The 23,935-nt window shown below is 48.5% G+C and overlaps 6 protein-coding genes across 6 annotated transcripts; 5 read left to right on the top strand and 1 right to left on the bottom strand.

Annotated features, from left to right (window-relative positions):
• Positions 1-4,233: 4,233 nt before the first annotated feature.
• MYCFIDRAFT_180501 (uncharacterized protein) lies at positions 4,234-15,962 on the top strand (the record flags this gene model as incomplete). The annotated part of the gene is made up of 29 exons (XM_007934262.1): positions 4,234-4,238; positions 11,630-11,847; positions 11,895-11,920; positions 11,946-12,001; positions 12,067-12,320; positions 12,350-12,427; positions 12,473-12,503; positions 12,532-12,662; positions 12,690-12,721; positions 12,754-12,800; positions 12,833-12,866; positions 12,918-12,928; positions 12,958-13,241; positions 13,296-13,319; positions 13,354-13,398; positions 13,434-13,516; positions 13,547-13,596; positions 13,624-13,639; positions 13,668-14,198; positions 14,239-14,349; positions 14,399-14,451; positions 14,480-14,512; positions 14,548-14,554; positions 14,603-15,016; positions 15,060-15,312; positions 15,338-15,449; positions 15,481-15,730; positions 15,759-15,903; positions 15,949-15,962. The coding sequence occupies 29 exons, from the start codon at positions 4,234-4,236 to the stop codon at positions 15,960-15,962; spliced, it is 3,348 nt and encodes a 1,115-aa protein (XP_007932453.1).
• Positions 15,963-16,534: 572 nt separating this feature from the next.
• Positions 16,535-17,835, bottom strand: MYCFIDRAFT_212727 (uncharacterized protein). Its single transcript, XM_007934261.1, has one exon. It carries the CDS (start codon positions 17,610-17,612, stop codon positions 16,611-16,613), a length of 1,002 nt encoding a protein of 333 aa, XP_007932452.1. The 5' UTR covers positions 17,613-17,835; the 3' UTR covers positions 16,535-16,610.
• A 55-nt stretch (positions 17,836-17,890) lies between these two features.
• MYCFIDRAFT_180499 (uncharacterized protein) lies at positions 17,891-20,391 on the top strand (the record flags this gene model as incomplete). The annotated part of the gene is made up of 15 exons (XM_007934260.1): positions 17,891-17,896; positions 17,935-18,278; positions 18,332-18,358; positions 18,403-18,481; positions 18,521-18,655; positions 18,693-18,896; positions 18,941-18,982; positions 19,013-19,061; positions 19,100-19,195; positions 19,239-19,309; positions 19,336-19,640; positions 19,681-19,772; positions 19,805-19,943; positions 19,975-20,022; positions 20,049-20,391. 15 exons carry the CDS (start codon positions 17,891-17,893, stop codon positions 20,389-20,391), a joined length of 1,980 nt encoding a protein of 659 aa, XP_007932451.1.
• Positions 20,392-20,427: 36 nt separating this feature from the next.
• Positions 20,428-20,886, top strand: MYCFIDRAFT_180498 (uncharacterized protein; the record flags this gene model as incomplete). Its single annotated transcript, XM_007934259.1, has 1 exon — positions 20,428-20,886. The coding sequence occupies one exon, from the start codon at positions 20,428-20,430 to the stop codon at positions 20,884-20,886; it is 459 nt and encodes a 152-aa protein (XP_007932450.1).
• Positions 20,887-20,978: 92 nt separating this feature from the next.
• MYCFIDRAFT_212726 (uncharacterized protein) lies at positions 20,979-21,733 on the top strand. Its single transcript, XM_007934257.1, has one exon. The coding sequence runs from the start codon at positions 21,436-21,438 to the stop codon at positions 21,631-21,633; it is 198 nt and encodes a 65-aa protein (XP_007932448.1). The 5' UTR covers positions 20,979-21,435; the 3' UTR covers positions 21,634-21,733.
• MYCFIDRAFT_184243 (uncharacterized protein) lies at positions 20,983-21,545 on the top strand. The gene has a single exon (XM_007934258.1). The coding sequence runs from the start codon at positions 21,064-21,066 to the stop codon at positions 21,238-21,240; it is 177 nt and encodes a 58-aa protein (XP_007932449.1). The 5' UTR covers positions 20,983-21,063; the 3' UTR covers positions 21,241-21,545.
• Positions 21,734-23,935: the final 2,202 nt, after the last annotated feature.

Raw genomic sequence — 23,935 nt, 5'->3', positions numbered from 1 at the left:
ACCGACGGCTCTATTGCAGATTAGAGACAGTGCTAGCTAGAATCGTAGGTCGCCGGTATAGGTGCTTAAGCTAAGGAAGTTCTCGCGTAAGCGGGTAATATTTACTAGGAGTCGGTAATACAACTTTACGTAGTAGAAAGTAATAGTTAGTAGAAAATTCGTATCGAGGTTAGCTAGGTTAGGAAGCTCCTTTAATTCGCCCGCCGTTATAAGCGCTACGTACTCGCTAAAGCGAATCGCGTAAATCTTCTACTACGTATCGTAACCGTCCGAGTAGAGGTCGGTCCTAAAGATAGAGTATTTACGGGCGAGATCGTTGTTTACGATTCGGAAGGAGTACGGTTACGTAAAGAGTAGGTTTTTAAAATTAGTAACTAGCTTGCCTATATACTAATACAATTCGCGTAGAATCTAGAAGCGCCGATCGCTAGCTATAAGGTACAGATAATGTAGGTAATACTAAAGCCTTACTAAATAGTATTCGACTATTCGCTTATATAGGCGTAGGCGAAAAAGATTAGGTAGCCGACCGTTAGCGTCCTTAGCGTACGCGTTACGTACGAGCTTCGCGGCCTAGATAAAGCGTACGTCTCTATTCTTATTACGCTCTATAGGATTAGCGGCGATTAGCGCATCGACTTTCTTATTATAGTCCTCGTACTCTACGCACTACCGGATTATAGCTTACTTAGGCGTCTCGTTAGCGCGAAGGAGACGCTTATTAATTAAAGTCTAGCGCGCGCGCTAGCCTCGAAGCCGCTACCGCTCGAACTTAAGTTTTTTAGGGAATAGGACTAGAGGTTCCTTAAAAACCGACTCGATCGGAGTAGCTAGGAGCTTAGGAGGAGCTAGTATAGGCGCTTATAGCGAGCCGTTACTCGGCGCCTACGTTAGGAAGGCGAGTGCCTATAGTAGCGGTAAATTAGGAAGTATATACGCTAGCGGAGACGGTAATTCTAGTAAAGCCGGTCGATTTATAGGTATTATTAATAGTAGTGCCGATTCTAAAGCCGAAGGCGCGTTAAAAGGCTACGCGCTAATAGGATTAATCGGGCCGCTTTCCGTACCGTTAACTAGGCTACTAGACGCGTAGGCAGCGGCGTCTCGGTAAAGGGCAAAGAAGCCTAGCACGATGTCCTATAGCTTCTCGGCCTCTAGAATCTCGACCTATAACGCTTTACCCTTCTAAATAAACTCCTATTTACCTAAATAGTATAGCGGAGGGTCGTCCTTATCGATAAAGTAGTCGACTATAGCCTTATAGAGCGCTCGGCCTGTCTATCGGCCCTCGCCTAGTAACGCCTTCGCTAGCTCTATTAACTATTTCTTCTTCGTAGTAAGCGCCGTAACCGCCTATATAAACGACTTTCTATCGAAAACGTAATCTAGATTAACCGCCGCAATAACCGCTAGTATGCAATATTTTAGAAAGAAGAACCGTCTAATATTAGAGAGCAGACAGTCTAGATTCGGAAGCACTATCGATAGGCTAGCAATAGTCTAACGCTATATAGTACTAAACTCGCTACCCGGCGTCCCCTACGATTACGGGCGAGCTATTACCTCGAGTAATTCTAAATCGGATTCGTCTGTATTATTAGCCGGGGGTAACGGTACTAAGCTCGCTATTAGCGTATCGTTAATGCGACTACGGCCTAAGAATAATAGGGCGTGTCGCTATAATAGTTATCGACCGGAGTCTATTAATACGTAGTATAGTTCTATATCTAATCTGTCCTCGGTAAATATTAGGAAAGGCCGTATATATCTATTCTTAGTAGCGTAGCTTAACACCGCCTAAACCTCGCCGGTACTTAAACTACCGTTAGTAGAAATAAGCGATAGCGCCTTACGAAAGGTCTATCGAAGATTGCCTTCCGCCGTAGCGAGGATCGTAAAGCCCTCTAGCGTCTACGCTAGGTTAGTACCGTGTTCCTCTAGACGCGTTTATTACGGGTTAAGCGTAGCGTTATCTATCTCTCTACGATACTCGCCGATCTAATCCGCTATTACGTCTTCTCTACCTACCGAGTCCTTTTCCGGGCCCTCTAAATTCTCTAGCTTAGGCGTAGCCGTACGTTCCTCGACTATAGTATTAAGCGTTATATCCTTCTCGTTCGTTATATCCTTAGGCTCCGGCGCGGCTATACGATTCTCGACCGTTTCGTCTAATACCGCATCCTCTTTATCTATTATATTATCTGCCTCCGGCGCGGCTATACGACTTTCGACCGTAGTATCTAATACTATAACCTCCTTGTTCGTTATATTATCTAGCTTAGGCGCGGCTATATACCTCTCGACCGTAGTATCTAATACTATATCCTTATTGCTTGCCCTACTCTCTAGCTTAGACGTAGGCATTAAGCCGGTAACAAACAAGGACTGTCCGGCCGATCCTAGACCGTCTAATAGTAGCGGTTCCCCGCGAGGAGCGTTAACCTTACTATTCCCTATCGCGGTGTCCTAGGGTTCTCGATCCTCGCTTTTACGATATTCCTTAGCTATCGCTCCTTAGAGGAAGTCGAACGTGTCGGCCTTATAGTATAAGCGAGACAGGTGCTATAAATCCGCCTTAAATAATATAACGTTTAGGCGCTTATATCGCGATCGGTACTATAGAAATTTTTTCTAAAAAGCTACTAGTTTACGTTCCCCGCGACGGACGTAGTTGTCGCGCTTAAGGGCTATTCCTATTTGTCGTCGGTAATTAATAGAAAGCTCCCTTATTGTCCGGAAAGATCGATGCTAAATAAGGGATAGCCCGCGTCTACGTATAATAGTTGCCTAAGTAACGTAGTTACGATAACGATATAAGGGTACGCCTAGGCGGATTACGACTCCGAAGAAGGAGTCGCGCCGCAGAGTCGTATTAATTTACGACGAACCGTAAGGGATTGTCCGGCCTCGCCTTTGTCGGCGGAGCTAGCAACCTCTAAAAAAGGCTAGTAAGCTCTCGTCCGCTTTACTACCCTATAGAGGGCACGGGATAGCGGTGCCTTCTCTAGAGGGTATACGTTATCGTAGATTTTACGTAGATCGTCCGCGCCCGTTAAGTCGTCGATATTATACTATATATTATAGGCGCTCCTATACCCTTTCTACTTTACTAGGTATTAGAGAACGGGCTAGCCTCTTTAGACGACAGTCCGTCGCCTAAGAAAGCGCTCGATTTCGTAAGAGTCGCTCTCGTCGCTAGAACCTAGACTATTCTTAGCTACGACGGGCGGGGGCTCGTAATTAATAGTTCTCTTAAAAGGATCTAGGTCTTTAGGAGCTTTTTCTAACTACGAAACTAATATTACCGGATAGATACGTATTAATAGCGGCAACTCGAGATAGTAGGCTAGTCGTCCGACTTTCTTAAGAATTGTAAAAGGCCCTTTAAAACAGTAGCTAAACTTATACGACTAACCTAGTACTTCGTAACTATAGTATAGGCGAAGTATAATACAGTTACCTAGCTTAAGAAATAGGGGCTTATACTTACTATTATACCGTTCTTTTATTTTTACGTTCGCCTAAGTAATTGCGTCCTAGACTTCCTTCTAGATACGGCTACGCGCTACCGCCCTATTATACGGATAGTCGTATAGTATATCGAGCGAGTCGAGATTCGTCCTTACGCCTATAGCAACCTCGTTTAGCGACTAACCGGTAGTTGTATTATAGGAGTTATTAAGCGTAGCTTATAGCTATAGGATAAACGTCGTCTAATCCTCGCTAGGATAATCCGCTAACTAGTAACGAATCGCCGTCTCGACCGTTTAGTTAGTTCGCTCGGATTAACTATCGGTTTAAGGGTAGTAGGCCGTAGACGTAGCTAGCTTCGTACGTAGGCGCGAGAAAACGCCCTTAAAGAAGTCGCTTAGCTAGCGAGGATTACGGTTAGCGATAAGCACTACTAGCAAACTTATATCTATTAAGCAAAGCCTATCGATTAGAGCGATGCCTTAGTCGTAGGCCTTCTAGTCCTCTTTGCCTAGGACGACTGCTACCCGCTTAGACGTCTTATAAGTAATCGTATATAGTATATTAAAACTATCGGTCGTAACCGGTAAGGCGGTTACGAGATCTATCGTTATAGTATAGTATAGGCCCTCCGCATTCTAGATTAGGTAAAGTTCGCCGTAAGGAGTATATCGGGGGGTACGCAAAAGGAGATACTAGTAATAATAATCTAAATAGAGGCAAAGGTAGCGAGCGAGTCGATATATAAAGAAGGAAGCTTAAATGCGGTTAAAGACGCGCTAAAAGCCTTAGTAGTAACGGTTATCGTAAGCCTACTCGAAGATCTCGCCTATTAAGGCTCGAGAGATATAGAGTCGCTCGCGCCCTAAAGATTAGTTATAGAAATATAAGAGGCCGTCCCTCTCGAAGAATCGAATGCCTAGCGGACTATTAAACTTATTACCTACGAATAGGTCCGGATTTTTGCTACCCTTATACCGAACTAGCGTTTTAGTTACCGAAGGTATATTAGCTCCCTCCGAATAGAGACGCTCTAAAGTATTCCGCGCCTACGCTTATCGAACTAGTCGTAAAACCCTAGACTAATATTCGTCGTTATCGTACGCTCGGTTTAACCGACGTCGGAAATCCGGATCTAGCTCTACTAATATCGTATAGAAGTAGGCTACTTCCTCTAAATCGGCCGAAGAGGGCGTAGCGTTAGTATAGTAAGAGAGCGGGTCTAAATTCTCCTCGTCCGGCGTTAGCTTAGGCAACTCCGTGTTTCCTAGAAGTCGACTAAGGGCGTCTAGAACTAGGTATATCCGCCCTAGACGGTAAACTATATCGACTCGATATTAGGAAAGGAATATCGATACCCTTACTAATTTTAGGTTCTACTTACCTATATCGGTAGTCGTAGTTATCGTTACTAAGTTAGTAAGACTAACCGCGGTATAGTAGTCTATAAAGATAGTCGTCGGCCTCGATAAAGTATATATTAAATAGCCTACCTTCTTTACTATCTATACAATTCCCGAGTATTCGAGCTCTATCGGCTAATATTATATCTCCGCCTAAGTTAGGCCTCGGCTTAAGAACAAAATAGGCTAAACCTTGTAATAAGGAAACAACTACGCCTTTCCCTTAGATAGAATAGAGTCTAGGTCCCTATCGATATAGTAGAGCACTACACTATAGCTAAACTCTTTAGAGGAATCTATATTAGCGTATAAGCGACAGTTAGGGTCGAAATAGTATAGGAAGGAGGGCTCGTAGAATATCGATTACAATAAGCGAAACGCTTTTACTAGCTCGTCGCGGTGCTAATCGTTCTTACCTAGCGTCGTAACGGCGACGTACCGGCGACGACTATTGCCGGTAACTAGCGCCCCTTTTAATAAGCGTATCTTCTCTGCCTATAGAGGCGCCGCTATCTATACGTAGTATAGGATGTATTGCCGCAACTAATTAGTTAGACCGAGATAATACTCTAGCTTCTATACGTTCTCTAGGAACTAAAGTAAGGTAATCGCTACGATTTTCTCTTTACTTGTAGCTAGACCGAGGCCGCTAACGTACTAACCTAAAAGGGTCGTAGAGAGGAAGCCTAAGAAAGTCTTCTTCGGACTAATGCTAATCCTTACGGCGTCTAATCTCTAGAAGACCGCTTCTAGATAATCGAGATACTTAGGCAACGTCTTCGAAAACACTACGATATCGTCGATATAAGCTCGCGTAAAGCTACGACAGTCGCGAAGGATCTGATCTAGCTTCCGCTATACGAATTAGACACTATTCGAATATCCTATAATAGCGACCTTATACTGTTCCTAGCTACGATAAGTATTAATCGTTAATTTGTAACGATCCTCCGGCTTTACGCCCTATTAGTAGAAGAAGGTTAGACAGTCTATAGTGCTAATATACTAGCACCCTACTAACTATACAAAGAGATCCGCCTAGAGCGGTATCTAATAGCTATCGAGGATCGTTACCTTATTTAAGGCGCATATATCGACTACCGCCTGCGGCTTATTAATTATACTACCTTTACCGTTAGTAACGCGCTTCTATACGACAAATACTAGAAAGCCGAAGGGCGTAGGCTCGGTTATATACTATATCTTCCCCTAGCGGTATAGGTCGTTATATATCTTGTCTACTACTTTACGATCCCTCTTGCCTAGATTAATTATACGGGGGGGCGGCAATAGATCTAGGTAATTTAGTACGGTTAGGATAGGTATATAATCGTGCTCGGGAATATTAACTACCGTTTAGCGATCTATAAAAAGCTCCGGGTACCGCTCGACCGCTATAGCGATTTAGTCTACCTAGTTATCGTTACTATAGATCGTTACGCCTAACGCGTACTAGTATTCCTACTATATATTTAGTATATCCCGCGTAGCCGTAAAAGCGTTAGGACTTAATCCCGCTAGTCTATAGTCGGCTACGTCGATATAGTAGGCCCTAGCAATAGTCCTATTACTTAATAAACCGAGTAGCTATCCGGCTCGAATCGTTACTAGAGTCGTCGTATCGTTACGAATGTATATATAAGAAAAATTAGCGTCTACGACCTAATTATACGCCGTTACTAACGGCGGAGCTTGTAACGACAATCCCTATATATTACTAGTTAGCTAGACTAAGAAACTAGCGTTAAGAATAAAATCCCGGCCCTTAGGGAGGTCGCCGCCGTACTTAACTAGAGCGAGGGCGACCGTACGCGGCGCTAATGTTACGTCCTCCGCTAGCCTTATAGGGCGCTAAACCGACTTCCCTTTCTTACGCTTAACGGCTACTTTAAAGCGGGCGTTGTCCTAACTAGCTACGGTAACCGTCTATACGGGAATATCGATCTTTATTCCCTCTAGGGCAATCGTATCTATACTAACTAGGATTTTTGCCTTTAGTTTAGGAACTAGGTAAACCTCGCGAGTTATTCGTACTAGGGAGACTATACTGTCTGTCTTCGCTACTAAGACAAATATATCTAATACGACGTATTCCCCGGAGCGATATACGCCGGTTATGCCGCTAATTTCGATCGGTTCGCGTAGCTTACGTACCTCTACGTCTAGGTAATAGCTTAAAACGAAGTCTTTTTCCGTAATAGTAAGTATATAGCTAGTATCTAGGCAGACCTATATAGATATACTAGATAGTAATAACCGAAGAGGGAAAGTTATATATTACTAATTCTAGAATACGTAACCTTACTAAGCTAACGGAGGCGCCTTCGACTAAATTACTTCCGGGTTTGCTAATACGCGTTCGATAATAGTAGAAGGCGTCGTCGCCCCTATATACTTCTTACGAATATACTAGTATAGAAGGTTGCCTAACTTGAATCGCCGCCTATAGACCTTATAAGCGTACTTCGTAGAGGCAAATAGTTAGATCGCCGCTAGTAGGGACGCTTTAGCCTATAGTACCGAGTTTAACGCTAATAGCGAGCGATCGCCTATGTCTATAAAGTAAGCTTCTAAGCTCGGATCGGAGTCGTATAGGTCGGTAAAGTAGTCGGCGTCTTCTCTAGCGTTACTAAAATAGCTATAATTATCCGCGTCGGTTCTCCTATTATCCTCCTAACTATCCTCCTAATAGCCGTCGTCGGCTTAGTTAGTATTATTTATAGTATCGCCCGCTCTCTTACTATTATCGGTAAAGTTAGCCTACTTACGAGCTCGATCGTTACGCTTTCTATCCTATCGATTAAATAGGCGCGAATCGACTCGCTTTAGGTCTTTTAGAAGGAAGGTAGGGCTACTATCCTTTAACGGTCCTTTACTATTTCCTACTAGCGGTAGGCGATTCTACTAAGGGGCATTAGGCAGGCGATTCTACTAATAGGCGTTAGTAAGGCGTAGTAGGTTCGGTCGGTCGATATCGCGGTTCTAGTAGTTAGGGGACGCTCTTACTAGAGCGAAGCTCGCTAGGGTATAAGAGGCGTTCCCTTCGTATCGGTTCTACTAGGTAGCCTTACTAGCGCGGCTAATATTCCTAGTCGTAGCGTCTAGGCGACGATTAGACGAGGACGAAAGCATATATTCCTAGATTAATGCCTACTTCTTATAGTACGTAACCTACTTATCGACCTTTATACGACAATTTAGCTCGTCTATATTTAATTAGAGGCGCGGATCTATTCGACAATAAGCTTCTAAGAGCCGGTTCGATTTCCGTATACTAGTATCCTTAGTAAGTCGCACTGTTTTAATAATAAAGTCCGTTACTAAACGCCCTAAAGCGATATCCTACCGGTCGTAGCGTTACTTATCGAGGAGATCTATCGCCTTTATCGGAGGGACCTTCTATTTCTTGCTAAGACAACGTTCCTAGCGTTTTAGACCGTATCCGCCGCGGAGCTTTACTCGGTTACGGCTAGAAAGGTAACTATAATACTAACTAAGCGCTACCCCTCGAAAGTAAAGAAAGAGATTAAAACGAACCGTCTCTCGCCCTACGATATAAGTATAATTCTTAGCCGCTTTAATAAAAGCATATACGGAACGGTATATTATCTTATTCCCGACTAAAGCGTAGTCTCCCTCGCCGTAATCCGTAACGCTAAGTAGAGGATCGAAGAACCTAAGATACGCTAGATCGAAGCGTAGCTACTAGGGGCGGGCGTAGTGCCTCTAGATATAACTCGCTTTAGAAACTAGCAATTCCGCGACGTAGTCCCGATAATACTAATAGTATCTACGATAGCGGGCGTATCTATAATAACTAGCATCCGAAGAACTATCGTTATCTAACGAGGATTAATCGGAGTCGTCCGAATCCTTACTATCTAATAAGGATCTATCCTTACTCGGGTTATCCCTATACCGACGGTACTTCTAGCGCTGCTTCTTACCTTCCCGTAGTAGACCCTATAAGTCTAATAGCGGAAAGGGCAAAGGCTAACCCTACGTCGGCTTACGAGAGGAAACACCTAGATTAAAGTTACTAGGTAGTAGTAGTAGGGGATCGTTAGGAGGATTACCGGGTAGATTACTAGGAGGATTACTAGGCGGATTACTAGGCGGATCGCCTAGCGCAAACCTGCCCCGACGCAAGCGGCTATACCTATAGGCATTTATATATACGTCTACCCTCTACTAGTAATCGTATTAACCTAGGTTCGGCTAGGGCGGACTTTAGCTTACGCGTAGCCGATAGCGGTAAAATCGCCTATTCTATTAGAAATTCTAATACGACTTCGTTAAAATAGACTCCTCTCCGTCTAGCTAATTCTCGAAGATAATTACGACGCTAATAGTTCTATTATACGGCGATATTCGCCCTATCGATCTCCTCGGTTATCTATAAGGCATCTACTAGGGTATAATATTAGAAACGACTATGCGGCTCGTTAGCCTACGGGTCGGCGAGGCCGTTATTTATTAGAGGCAATTAGCCGCGACCGATATCCTAGAATAGCGACGTCGATAGATCGGAAGGCCCGGTTAACGGTTCCTTAGGGGAAGTCTTAGGTAGAGGCCCTCTTAGCTTCTAAGGATTCTCGTCCGCCGGGTATCGTAGCTTAAGTAGCCTCCGTAAGAAAACCGATTTAAGCGAGCTATTAGGCGAACCGGGACGCTATTCCGGCGGTACGGTTGTTTCTACCGTAGTAATAGGCGAAACCGTAGGCCGCGGTAGGACTTAAGGCGGTCGGGCTAGTAGGCGCTACTCTATTATAGGTAGTAGATAGATCTCCGGGTAGAATTAACGGTAATAGCGTAAATCGCGTACCGTTAGGAGCGCGGCTTTAAGCTCCTTAACCGATTTAGTTAGGATTCCTTTATCTACTACCTACTATCCTAGGAAGTTGTAACCGTTAAGGGCGTCTAGGTAGAGTTCCTCGATTTTAGCCTATAGAGGCGGCGGATTTCCTATAAGCGGGTAATAATATAGAACGTATAAGGTAAGCAAGTCGATTCGGCCGTACTTTGCCCTAAGCTAGGTCGCGAAGTTCTCGCTATAATCGACGTAGTTCTAAATATAGGAATAGATACGTAGGATATAGGGCTCTATATCTAGCAATCCGAGATTGTAGTACTAGGGCAGCGGTTAAACTGCTAGCTTAGCTAATTTCGAGGCTTCTACCGGAGTTAGAAGCGAGTCCGAAGGAGCTACGGCAAGCGGGTAAACTATTAGTAAGAGGGTAGAGGCGAGATAGTCTCTAAATAGAGGACAATAACGGAGAACCGACTAAAGGCGGAGGAGCGTAGCTTATTAGGCAGGTCCTCTTAGGGAAAGCGGCTACCCCTAGACCTAGGTATAGTAGGCAATTGCTACTAAAGGTAGAAACTACTACTACTATCTCCTCGGGGTACTAATAGGATCGCCGATAAGGCGCTCGCGCGTCGGTAGGGTATAGTATAGAAGGGTAGTAAATCGAATAGGTACCGTCGTAATAGGTAGGAGTTAAATCGTAGTAATCGGCGGAAGATCGGTAGGACCCGTAGCTAATCGCGTCGATTCTCGTCGTAGCTATAACGACCGGGGTCGATTCGGATAGAGGACTAGTAGTTAGTATAGAAGCTAACTAAGTGTTAAGCGAAGCTACTAAGTTGCTAGGTATACGGTTATAGTACGAAGGTATCGTAACGGTTATACGGTACAAAAGTTAATATATTCTCTAAGGTACCGCGAGGCAAGCTATCTATATAATAGTCCTACTATTAGTAGCAATAGCGACCGTAGCGGTCGATAGTAACCGCTACCTACTATCGTATATATAATAGTATTATATCGTAACAAGGTAGACCTTAAAGAGGTACTCGAATAGGTATTAGTAGTACTTATAGAGGGTAGATTAGAGTAGCAAATACTAGAGCGGAAGAGCCGGAGCCTAGGTCGATAATTCGAGAGGGACTAGATAGGGTAGCTAAAGTAGCTATAGTCGAGAAAGTATACTATTTAGCTAACAATTTAGGACCTCTCTTGCTTCCGTATATGCCTCTTATCCTATAGACTATATGCTGCAATTAAACTACGAATATAGGCTCTATTTAGTAGCCTCCTATTATAGGCTAACCCTCTAATTATACTAACGGCTATATACCTAGACCTTTATATATATAAAGTAGAGCCCTCTCGTACTATCTTAGCGACCTAATAGCTACTTTCTACCTCGCCGTCGCCGTTTAAATAGTATAGCTTATTCGGCGGTACTAAGAGAGAATACAGTTTAATAGCTAAGCCGAGCAGGGTTTAAGCTATATAAGTAAGGGCTTCTACTACCTAACTGCTTCTAGTTAAGGCAGGATTATAACCCCTACTAATCGTGAATATAGCGTCTTATATACTTTTAAATAGGCCTATTTAAAAGCATAGTCTATAGGCTATAAATTGGAATTCAACCCCTATTTAAACTAGGCCTCGAAGGATCCGGAAACAACCTTCGTATCTACTTAATTGCCCGACCTCGATAGGCCTCTACAAATTAGCCTCTTCTAAAGGTCCCTATTTGTATACCCGAGAACGAGGCGGACTGCTACCGCTACTAAAGTTAGACTAAAGGAATAATAGCAAAGATCGACTCGATGTCTTGCAAACCTTGTAGTCCTACCGAGATCTTAGATTAACAGGGTTGTATAATCTCGGCGAGCCTCCTAACCTAGCTATATACCGGATACGGGAAGAGGAAGGCACGCTAGTTGATTGAGCAATGCCAAAGAAAATGGCACGCGACGGAGAAAAGTTCCTACGAAAGCATACAACGGAAGGGCTACAGGCTGGGATGTACGAAGGCCGCATTAAAGTCAATGGTAAAGTCTTCTGATAGCATGCGAGTGTCCGAACCGCCGCCAGGCACCATAATGCAAACATTGCAAGACTGCCACGAGTCCCTTGGAAATCCTCGCAACAAGGCGTTCTCATTGACCCGGCAGACAGGTACGTACGTCCTGGCATTATAAGTGCCTGGTCTTGAACATTTCTAGCCAAATCCCACATCGCAATGAGCCAGGTCATCACCGTTCACTATAAATGAGCTCGGACACACCACCTTTGGTTATATTCCTGCCCCGAACCCGGAAGCTTCGCTGATGTACAATGATGAAGAACCGGACGAGCTACCGCACATGAAATTCTACATCGACGACTTGGCGCCAGCTTACGCCGCTTGGAAAGAGCATTAGGCTTTCCCCAAAAACCACCTTCTTGGCGGCAGCTCACGCTACTTGGACACAGCCACCTTCTTCCTCGCCTGCTATGGGCCAAGCTGCGCATTGCCTTCGATAAGGTCAAGATCGGGATAGACAAGATCACCATTCTCGGTAAGACACACCAAGCTGGCAGCAGGCGAGAGATGGGTTGCGAGAGATGGGTTGCGCAGGGGCCTGTTGCTCAGCTCGATCGTGCCGTGGGTGGAAGACGGAGCCGGCGGGTCGTCGAGCGAGTTGTGATACCTGGGCGTGCTGCTGTTCTTGGCCACCTGGCTCCCTAGATTGCTTGGGTCTCGGGCATAGACATGGTTGCACTGGATGAGAATGCTAAAGGCTTGCTCATCATCGTCAAGCTCCACTACAGTATAGTGGGATGAAGATGGCGTGGAATTGGCGGGAATATGCTGATGAGTACCATGTTTCCACGACAAGGCTTCATCAAGCTGAGGTTGGGAGCCAAAAGCAGTATTCATGAGGTGAAGCGAATTGAAGGCGTTGGGGGGTTTTATTGGAAATTTGAAGACGATGGGGATGCCGAAAGAAGTGTCTGTTCCTGCTGGCATCTTGTAGATAGTGTCCCTTTCATTCAGCTACAGCGGAAAGTAGCAGAGGAGATCGGCTTGCAAATTTGAAGCGCCAATTTCAAGCAACTTTGATGGACCATTACAAACTTGACGCGAGGTGCATGTGTTCTTTGATGTTGTACGTGGCAGTGGCAGCGGCAGCGGATTTTCGAGTCGTCGCATCGTCCGGCGGTCTATACTGTAGGCTGCGCAGGTCTTGAATTGATGGTTGCAGGAAGAAGAGTCGTGCCTCGAATGTTGATCTGAGAGTTGAGGCTGCTGACTCAGCTCCGGGGCTCCTTCGAAGCGAACGAAAGGAACGCCGAATACGCGGCTTACATCCAGCATGCAATACCGCCATCCACTTGCAAGCATTGCAATCACCATCGCCAACTTTTCTCGCATGCCGACGCTATCCACACTACTCGTCAAAGTTGTATCGGCCACAGCGCAACTCCGATCCCACTGAAGCTGGTCAGAGACTACGCGAACATCATAGACCGCGGTAGCGCCGATGGCATACCTAGTAGCGATGGAATGCACTCGAACTCTACAGCTTGTAAAGAGAGTTCTACTCGTAGATATGCTAAAGATGTTAAACGAAGTACTTGAGCACATAAAGCAAGGCACAACAACAGTGGATGGCTTCAAATGCAAACACATCGTCTTAGCAGCCTGTTCAACGAAGCAAATGCGAAGCAAGCGCATTAGAGGGTGTGAAGGTAGCGGGGTGTATGGCCGCGGATTAGAGCGTACACTTTGAAAGAGGTGGTGACTGGCGCTGCTATGCGGCCAACCAAGGCAGCATATTCCTATTGCCCCGGAGAAGCTACGGTGGAGACGGCGATGCCATGGACCGTAAAGCCAAAATATCACAGGTCTCATAAAACAGCGGATGCTGACTGGGATGTTCGGTGCACTAGAAAAGTGGACGGAGATAGGCCAGACTACGGTATCGTGCCATCGCCTAGAACCACAGTGTTAGCATACTAGTCAAAATCGCCATTATCTACGAAGGGCTGTAGAGACATCGCCATGCTTGCAAGTCAAACGATGCAATACCTCACTCCTCTGGCATGTAGGTCATGATCTCATGCGGAGGGTTTCAATCGCGTATCACATGCTAGCAGGCCAGAGGTTAGAGATGAGCATCAATAATGTCGTTCGCATGTGCGACAAGCCACGAAGTGACCACTGTGTCGCGTTGGGGTCTCTGCAAGTCCGAAGGTTCAAAAGACGATCGCAAATAGGCAGATTCGATAACCTTCTCCCACTTCAAAAGGGTAATGTGGGAGAATTGTGCCGCAGACTACATGTCTATAGAGAAGCAATCTGCCTATACTCCTTCCTTGGCATACTATATCTCGTAACACTAGACACATTTCTAAATCGTGAAGAGATTATCACGCAAGCCGGCGATCGAGGACCTAGTATCACGAATCTGTGCTTGAAACACACTTCCTCGTTGGCATTGTCTACGGCGATTAAGCGGCATTTCAAGCCCTTACGTAGAACCGTTCCGGGAGGATACCGCTTCTTGCATAATCAACGTCTAGCTGAGCTTCCACCTCCTGCCTGAGCGGCTTGAGATTCTTGGCCGGATTACCACCTCCGGTCCTAGGCCTGAGTCTGTCGCGACATTCGCTAAGCAAGGAATTATTAACATCGTAACGAATTGCGATCTAGCGGAGCTAAGCAACGGTGTAACCAATCCAGAATGGCGGCGTTTCCGTTTGCTTCAGTCCTAAGCTGGCTACTGAACAGAGCTGGTGGCGATCATAGCTTCCTTTGTCTGAGTACCGCTATAAGTCGTGTGGTCGTCGAGGATCTGTGAGTGTTTCTTTGGGTAAGGTCAGATGTTGTAGCTGTTGGGTGAACGTAGTAGACTTACGACATTAGATTTGTGCTTCCTTCTTCCAGCTATGGCGGGGCAGACCTCCGGTCACTAGCGGAATTGCTGATGAACCGATGGGCAAGCCGATGAAGGCCTCTTGCAACGATCCCAGCGGCCTCGCTGTGCTTATGGGCGGCGTCTTCCTGAAACAGATTCCTCGACATCCTGCTTTTCGTTGCTGCCTAGGGTCGCCAGTCCTGAATGCGCTGCGACAAGGTGGTAGGCCTGCTCTTTGTCGTCGCTATGCTAAGGCCGGCATTATCATACATGTGCTCTTTGTCGGTGGCTGGTTACGCCCACTCTGTATTCGATACGATGAATGCATAGGCAAGGTGTTCAATGGCACCGTTCAGCTTTGTATGTCGAGAAGAGATCCGAAACAAGGCAAGACTTCCTCCTATGAACCACAACCTCGGATGCCCGGAGGAACGCCACATCTGGTGCGAGAGCCAGCACTTCTGATCCAGCATATGGAAATGCTAGAGCACAACTTACCGCATTGACATCGCCTTCAGCATCCAGGTTCTATACGTCCTTGCAGCGATTAGCTACCTTATCGCCAAGCGTCTTGCGCACAGTCGTTCTCATATTATCAAGTCCGGTCGTGAGCACGACCACGTCAGCCTCGAGCTCTCTTCCATCAGCCAGAACAAGAGCATTCCCAGAGAAGAGAATCCTTTGATGCCATGTCGGCGCGTCGAACTGGCTTGCCATGAAGAAACGCCTCTGGCCACTTGTGCTCCGAGGCTCTCACGAAGAAGCCGCTCCTGGCATGGGTCTTTCAGGCAGGAAATGCGCATATGAGCACAGTCGAGGAGGCGCGATTTCTCGATTTCTCCAGCTTGGTTGCGTTGCTATGCGGCCAGCATATTTGTTGCATGCCGCGATGCTGTGTTCTTCCCAGTCCGCGATGTACGACCGGATGCTCGACGCCCCGCAAGCATCCCATTGGAGTAGTCGTGAAGACGAAGTGGTCTGCTTGGTTCACGGAGAAGATGTCGGCCATCTGCTCATTCAGTCAGTTCAGCTCATTCCGCAGAGGGGAGCCTAGCTCTTCGACTTTCTGCTCGGGCTCGCTCGCTCTGTATCCTTTGCGGCGCGCGCCTATCGGCATCGTCCTGCTCTTCGCCGCCGACATTTCCGTTGTCCAATACGTGTGCGTCCGTGTTGTGAATCCTCTAGAGTCCAGCCCAGATGTGGCTCCAAAATGCTTTTTGTGCTATCGATGATTGCGAGCTGTACATTTTCCCAAGAGTCGTCGCGATCGTCAAGTCGGCGGAGCGCCGCGACTTCGCAGTATGCGATGTCGTTACCCAGATTCAGCGTTGTGCAAGATCTTTATCCCACTTGGGCATTGGCATGTTGTATTCAGACCCTTCCTCGTGACCTCGTCGTCGCTTCGCTAGCCATCTTCACAGTCGCGCTCCTACAATGCCTCCCCGTGTTCCAATCTCGTCGAAGAGCTCTTGCCTGCCTGCCCAAGTGATGCCGAGTGATTCTTTCAAGGTCTTCTCGACGTGGTGGAAGAGGCCATGTACATCGCACGAGTCCCAGGTGGCAGCCTCGTGTATTATTGCAGGCCTGGGCGGTCGATGTGGTGCTTGCGGAAGAGGTTGCTCGGTCGAGGCGTCGAGAAAGATGCAGTTGTAGATGCTGTTGCAGATCTGGAAAGGGTCTCTCGTCGTGTGCGGTGGTGCGCGAAAGTGTTGTCGTCTGTGATGTGATGAGCGGGAATGCCTATGCCTATACCGCTCGTGCCCCAGCGCACCTCGTAGAATAATGCCAGGTCGGAGAAGAAACGGCCAAAGCAAACCAAGAATCACGTACGAGTAGGGCGGGATGTGGAGGCGGGAGGCGGCGGCACTGCCGAGCTGCTGCAAAGACGCGGACGAGGGGAGAAGCAACGGAAGTTGGAGGTGGCCTTGGAGGTGTGTGAGAAGAGAAGATGCAAGAATGTTGCTCATCACGCTATGCATTACTGGTCATGTCGGTCGTGACTTCGTACGCTGCCAGCAGCTTTCCATCAATCACCATTCACGCTGCAGCCGGCGCATCGTGAAATTCCTCATTTTCCTCTCCTTCTCCCTCTCCCTCATCCTCACTCGCGAGGGCCACAGCATTGGCTGCCTCCACCGCCTTGCTTCGAGCTTCTGTTGCCATATCCACAAAGTTCCGATACATCGTGAGGCCCTTCCGGAGGTGCTCGGGAGAGCCACACAGGTATTCACCCGCAATCTCGGTGATGTAAATCTTGTCTGGCTCCCTCCTGACACTGCTGGCCTTCCTGAATGCCACAAAGAACTTCATCACACCATCATGGTAGGACTGCAAAAAGGTATGCGCTACTCCGTCGGCCGGACATGGAGATCCTCGAGCAAATCCGTGCAACTCATACATAGCTCGCTCTCCAATCGCACCGTCTTTGGTGATCTGTGTATCCAGCACTCTTGCCTTGCCCTCTCGCCCTTTCACCTGCATCATATCGTTGACGGCAGCGGGCGCATGAGGCTTTCTCGAACACACAATGAACTTGTCGAGCTTGTTGCGCACTGCAAGATGTATGTCTTCCTCGGCGGTACCGAAGCTGTGATCTGGTTGGGGCGGTGAAATCTTCGGAGGCGGCTGAAAGATAGGCTCTAGGTTTGTGAAGGCCAGGTTTGCTGATTTCGGATGGTCCTTGAAGTAGGTGGTGAAGTATGGGTAAACAACCTCGAGCATGACCTGGCTCTCGTTGAGTGCTTCGTAGTTCGCTTTGAGGAAGCGCTTGAAATTGCTGTCCGGATAGGCGGAAGCATCCAAGGAAGAGCGTCTACGTTGCAGTCCGGCAAGGAGCTCCGCTTTGTTGGAAGGTTCTACGCCCGTTGCGAACGGTGGGCCATAGATGCAGCAGTCCCGAAGGACGTTGAGAGTGCCATCGTCGTATGTAGATGCCTTTTCCGATAGCGCCGACGTTGGCTGGGATGAAACAGTCGGAACAGTAGAGGTGCCAGGACGAGATCTCTTGCGGCTTCTGCTTCTGCTGGTAGAGGAAGACATGATGGGAAGTCTCGCAGTGTCCCGCCCTCTCCAACGATCAACTCGGTCTTCCAAGCAGTCTCGAGGGACCTCCTCAAGGCTGTGGGGTGTGAGGGCGCGGCGCTGCGCTGTATGCTCCAAGCCTCCTCTCGTCGGTGGTGGGCGGGGGACGGCGCGTCGCTTCGTGGGGTCGTTAGGTAGGGGTTCGTCGTCTTCAGTGGTGCTCGACCTTTTCCGCTTCGACGAGCGCAAGATGGGAGACATGGTGCATGCTGGATGGGCGCGCGCGAGGGATAGTTATGAGTGTTGTGTCGCGTTGGGGGGTCGCATCTGCAACTGCAAGAGGCCAGCGCTGAGCCAAAGCTGCGGAGGCGGCCGGGACATCCGCTGGCCTATCAACCCATCAACTTGGAGCTGCAATCAGCCAGCTCTGGAGTCTCGACTTCAGCCTTCAGGCGGTGAGCGCACATCGACCGACAGCCGAAATCTGTATACGATCGGAGCGAACTCCATCCAACACCTACGACTAGCTTTGCTCCCTCTGTATGTATACTCCTGTCCATTTCTGCCTGCATATCCGGACGAGCCACGCACCAGAGCAAGCTGGATTTGTATTGATCGGGACTTCTACCACTATGAATTCTCTACTTTCGCCGCCGGACCCAAGCAGGCGATTCTCAAAACGATGTTTGCATCAATCCTTCTTCCTACATGCTCCTCCGACTGGAATTGATTTGGAGGGCATGGAATCAAACTGATGAGGACCTGTGTGCTTTCTTGCGACCGCAGGCCTGGATTGCACATTCATGAGGATGCCTTGCCAGCCCAAATGCCTCGGTTTATGGAGTAGGACCTGCCTTACCATTCTGTCATGCCCTGACAGCTCTCACGTCGAGCCTACCTAGTGAGTGACATCGTTGGCATGACAGCCCTCGCCTCGAGCCCACTCAATGAGCGGCGTAGTTTATTTACATGCAGCAAAGGTAGGAGCAGGTGTGAGGGCCCCAATCCATCTCGTTCTCGAAGTTCACCACGCTTGTTTCTTTTCTTCCCCGGCTGCATATGTCTGCTCTTCTACTACCGATGCCTCGAACGAGCCAGAAACTCCTCCGACATTTGGAACATTCATCCGACGATAGAGGCATCCATTCTCAGCTATCGAATGCAAAGCGCAGCATTCAATGTTCGGAGACCTCTTCAACGATCATCGAATCTTCCACTGCCGATGGCGAGATACGAAGATGGCTCGGACGAGCTGGCAACTCCTCCGAGATTTGGAACATTCATTCGACGATAGAAGCATCCGTCCATTCTCAGCTATCGAATACAAAGCGCAGCATTCTTCGGAGACCTCTTCAAGGATCATGAAATCTCCGAATCCTGATGGCGAGGTGTATCAGGCAATGGAATGACTCCTGCAGCTATTGCAACACTTCTCCAGTTTCAGTAATCCAGAGATTCCCTCGACTTGTGGATCATCCGATGCTAGACATGAATGCAAAGCGCAGTATTCAATGTTCTTCGGAGACCTCCTCAACGATCATCAAATCTCCAAATACCGATGGCGAGGTGTATCAGGCAATGGGAATTGCAACTCTTCCCCAGTGATCTAGAGATTCCCTCGACTTGTGGATCATCCGATGTCAGGCATGAATCGTGAGGCGCAAGACTTTTCAGAGACTTTCATCCGGTCTCCGAATACCGATGGCGAGATACTGGTATGCGTGGCATTGAATTGCTGAAGGGCAGCGACGGCATCCGTACCCGTACTCATAAGATCGTCCATGGAGACAGCATTAATGGGGGTTTAATCGAAAGGAAGAGCAGTACATCCCAAATCCATTATTGTAGGAAGGCCAGAAACGCATCACTTCCAACGCCTTCACCACTCGTGTCCAATGTTCCAGAGGCTTTGGCCATCGCAAGTTATGGATGTCTCTGTGTTTTTGGAGTCATAGGAGGTCGTACTTGTCTCGGAAGCCAAATGGAGTTGGATTCGAAGTCGCTGTCACGGGCACTCAACCACGTAGACCCTGCATATGATTGGAAGTCATGAGTGAAGTTCGTGGTGTCGAGGATCTCAGCCCAGATGCTGGATATCCCCAGCCCTTACTTCGACTTTGGATATAGATACAGAGATATGTAAGGCACAAGACACGGAAGACACAGTGCCAGCCGGGAGTGATGAGGGTTCGATGAGTCGCGACGGTGAGGTGGAAACAAGCAAGAACGCGCTTATGACGATTGGTGTGGCTACCTTCAGACGTCCCTCCCTCCTTCAGCACTTCTTCCCAACACACGCACTCTAGACAGCCCCGCGAACTGCTCCGACAACACCTTACAGACGACAAAGTACAAGAACAGCATACCATGAATGCAACAGCACCGATGCGTACACCACGCCCGATAGCTTCGAAGCCACTGATCCCACGTCGTAGAGAGAACTACAAACACAAGCATTCGATTCGGCCTCCGCCATGTTGACGCTCTCATCATTACCACCCCGGAAGCGACGACGTCCCGCACTCTCTCAAGAAGACACAAACAAGATCAAGAATCTTCATCCACGCCGATCAACCACGATGCCAGCAATACCGACTCAAAATCTCAGACCACTCCACCTCCAGGCCCAATCCCTCCTCCTTCCTATAAAACCTCTTCCACCACCACCACCACCTCCCAACCCCTCCCTCAAATCCAAACCCCCAACCCTCCTCGCAAAAACCCACCTCGAAGCCCGAACCCAAGCCCTCAAAATCCCAAAAAAGACATAGTGGTAACCGAAACCCTCTGGCGCTAATACGAAATGCATTCCGGCTTCGAACGTTCGTCCGCGATGAAAGCTTTCGATGGGGCGGGGGATTTCCTTCTCGTGAATTGTGGGATGATGATCAAAGAGGTTGGGGGGGGGGAGTGGGAGGAGGAGGATTTGAAGAACGGGGATAATGATGATGATGATGATGATGATGATGATGATGATGATGATGATGATGATGATGATGATGATGATGATGATGATGATGGGGATAATGAAGCTGAGACTGAGACTGGGGGAGAGTGTGTTGCTGAAGATATGATGAAGACGAAGATGAAACTGGAGGCAGGTAGAGGAGAAGGTGACGAGCAGCAGCAGCAGCAGCAGTGGGAGCGGGATCTTGAGAGAGCGGTTGCTGTGCGTCGGGAGTTTGCTAAGGATTGTGACTGGGGCTTGGGAGGTAGCAATTTCAGGCGAAGAAGAGAATTGTCCAACTGCATAATAGAGCTACTACATAGCGATTCCGAATCTTATGCCTAGACGCATACAGTATGCTTCACACGAACGAACGAACGGAAATCAGTTTCGGCCGTTGAGCAATCAAGTTGGAAAAAATCCCGAGAAGGCTGGCTGATTCATACACGCATACTCCGCACAGAAGTTGCTTCTTTTCTCATTTGATCTGACCTGGGAAGGGTCACTACCTATACAAGATACATGCATGCATGTCTGGGCCTGTTCTTTCTTCCATCGCCTGCCCTGCACCTGAACCTCCAAGGATACGATACTGCACTGCCTAGTACAAGCATCCAACCAACCAAGCAGCGTAGTCGGAGGAGCCTGGAGAGGCAAGGCCAAGCATTTCTTGCTGCTGGAGCGTGTGAAGGCAGGTAGGCGTTGTGGGCTGTAGAGGAGACCAGGCAGGTCAAAATTGTGTTGAAGAACGCAGGGGGTTGCTCGATGACGATGATAGATCGTTTGTTGGGCGTCCATCAAGCGAGTGAGTGAGTGACTGGCGGCGATGGCGATGGCAGAGAGTCGACGGAGTCGTGTTGTTCTCGCCAAGGAAGGGAGCGAGCGTGGAGAAGTATGTACTGTCGAGTTATCAATGTGTATGTGAGAGAGAGAGCGTTCTTGGCGGTGATACACGTAGCCAGCCAGATTTGTCGATTGTCGAGCGGGTGGTTGGGGTCCTCGTCAATTGCTTCATCGCGATTGCGCTGCTTGTTGTTAGTTCTACGAGGAGCTGCAAATCCGTCGCTTTCTTGCCATGTCTTTTTTGCATAACCCGATATCACGAGCAGGATGTGGGTGGTGCTGTGCCTGCTTTGCACTCACAGCATCGCTCGTGATGAGACTCCCTGAACGTACTCCTTTCCCCTTGCCGTGTACTGAGCAGATGGGAACGACAAAGCATTGCTCACACTCGGTTGCTGTCTTTCCCTCATGCACTTCCTCCCGAGACTCTGCAATCGGCTCGATGTGAGATTCTGCTCGCTCTTTCTCTTTCTCGTCCCAAATCGCTCTCCACGAAGGGCCTGCAACTGGCTTGCGGCAGGATTGCGCTCGCCTCTCCACTGGCGGCACGGGGAGCAGGAGTTTTGGAGCCGCATGGCCTGCTTTGGGAGGCACTCGACGGGCGTCCTGCAGTGGATGGCAGAAGGATTCGGGATCGTAGCAGTCGTCGTCGTAGTACCATTCTTCCAGCACTTCGACTCCGCCGTCCTGGTATGCTTGTGCACCTCTATTTGCTTGATTCTGCTTCGCTGAGGACGTTGTGCCATGAGCGACTGTATGCAACCATTGATCCAGGACATCGAGAAGCTCTCTCTGACGTTGCTTCTTCTCGTAGGCTATTTCAGCAAGGGCCGCACAGTCGAGCTCTTGTCGGATGCGGCGCTTCTCGTCGGCTTCGGGAGAGTAGTCGTCGGAGGCGGCAGAGGAGTAGCAGGTATAGCTGCTCATGGTGAGATCGTCGCATTCTGGGTACTCGGGCGGCTCAAGTCCTGCCATTGCCATTGAAATTGCCATGCCGGAGACGTGGTTCTCGCTTCTCAATCAGCGCTTCGCTCGGTAGGGCAGCGTGGGCTTCCACGAGGACGGCGTGCGTGGGTTGCGCAGATTCTGCCATGGCCATGTCCGTGTCGGCGGATGCTAATGCGGATGCTGTGCGACCACAATGACACGCTGGTTTGTCTCAGGCCATGCCGTTCTGAATGTGCTTGCACCGCACCGCACCGCACCGCACCGCATCGCATTGTCGCATCGCATGGCTGTGTCATGGTTCGATGGTGGGAGATGTGGAAGTGCGGGCAGGATCAACTGTAGTGCCAAGCTGAGTAGGAGATGAGATGAGATGAGATGAGATGGGATAGTGTGAGTGTGAGTCGCGGCGCATGGCGCATCCAATGTCGAGGGAGCGGGGTGAGTCAGCACGGAGCCAGCTCCGCGTCCGAGTCTGTTCTTCTCTTCTCCGCATCAACATCAACACCCGGCGCAAGAAAGATGAATTGTGTGCTGGATTGCGGGCCTCTCATGTTACTGCAGATCAGACACTTGGATTGTCGCCAGCCACATCGAGCCCATGGATAGCGTTGCATAGATACGAGCTAGATGCCACAAACGATGCTATCTCCATCCTTGATTGAGAGCAAGATCATGACAGGTGTCTGGCGTACAGAGTAGGAATGTGGATCGATCCAAGATTCATCGACAAGATATCAGCGAGCGGACATCCGAATACCGAGAAGATATGTCTGTCCGTCTTTGAGGCACTAACGTCGGCTGAGGAGCTCCACTGGCAGAAGTTGGCTGCTCTGCTCTGCTCACTCGGCGTTGTTGGAGAAAGCCCCAGAATTGTCCTGCAATGGCCTACAAAACCTATTGGGCAGGAGGCGTCCAAAAGTGCTGCTGGTCCACAATGGCTCAACATCTTGAAAGCAGAAGAGATGCTCCTCGTCTCAGTTCGACTCATCTTCTGATATTGGCTAAGCAGCTTCGTCAAGGTCCTGATGATGCTGATGTCCGGTGTAAGGTCTGCCTTGTTGATAGGCAGCCAGGTCTTGCTGTCATCGAGGGCCCTCTCCTCAGCCTGCAAAGCCTCCTACTCTTGAGGCCATTCCGGGCTGTACTTCGCCTCTTTGGCGCTCTTCGGTATGCGGGTGTTTTGAACCTCTGATTGTTGAACAGAGGCTACAGAGGCATTGATCGTAGCATGTGGCATGTCCTTTAGTGTCATGGTGGCTGCCCAAGACAGAGTCAAAGCTACGCAAGGTCAGCCTTCATGCTATAAGGTGACGTCCGGATTTCGTCTCCGCGCCAAGCATGCACATGCACGCGCAAAGCTCAGACTCCCCACAAGCCAGCACTCGAACCAAGTTTGTTGTGATAGCGTTGACGGTGTAGATGAGCGATTCTACGTCGGAGCTGATTGTAGTGGCCCTGCTTCGGTCGATAGCGAGGCTGAATCAGACGGAGAGGGTGGAGAGCGATCAACTTGTAAGAGTGAAATTGGGTCAAATCCATCATATTGTCGGCGCAGATTTGGACCTGGATTGAGTGGATTTGGGACGTTCGATAGTAACGGCGT

The sequence above is a fragment of the Pseudocercospora fijiensis genome (assembly GCF_000340215.1).
Source record: "Pseudocercospora fijiensis CIRAD86 unplaced genomic scaffold MYCFIscaffold_18, whole genome shotgun sequence".
Taxonomy (NCBI): Eukaryota; Fungi; Ascomycota; class Dothideomycetes; order Mycosphaerellales; family Mycosphaerellaceae; genus Pseudocercospora; species Pseudocercospora fijiensis.
The sequence above is the reverse complement of the archived record's forward strand: the minus strand, read 5'-3'. Positions and strand labels throughout refer to the sequence as shown.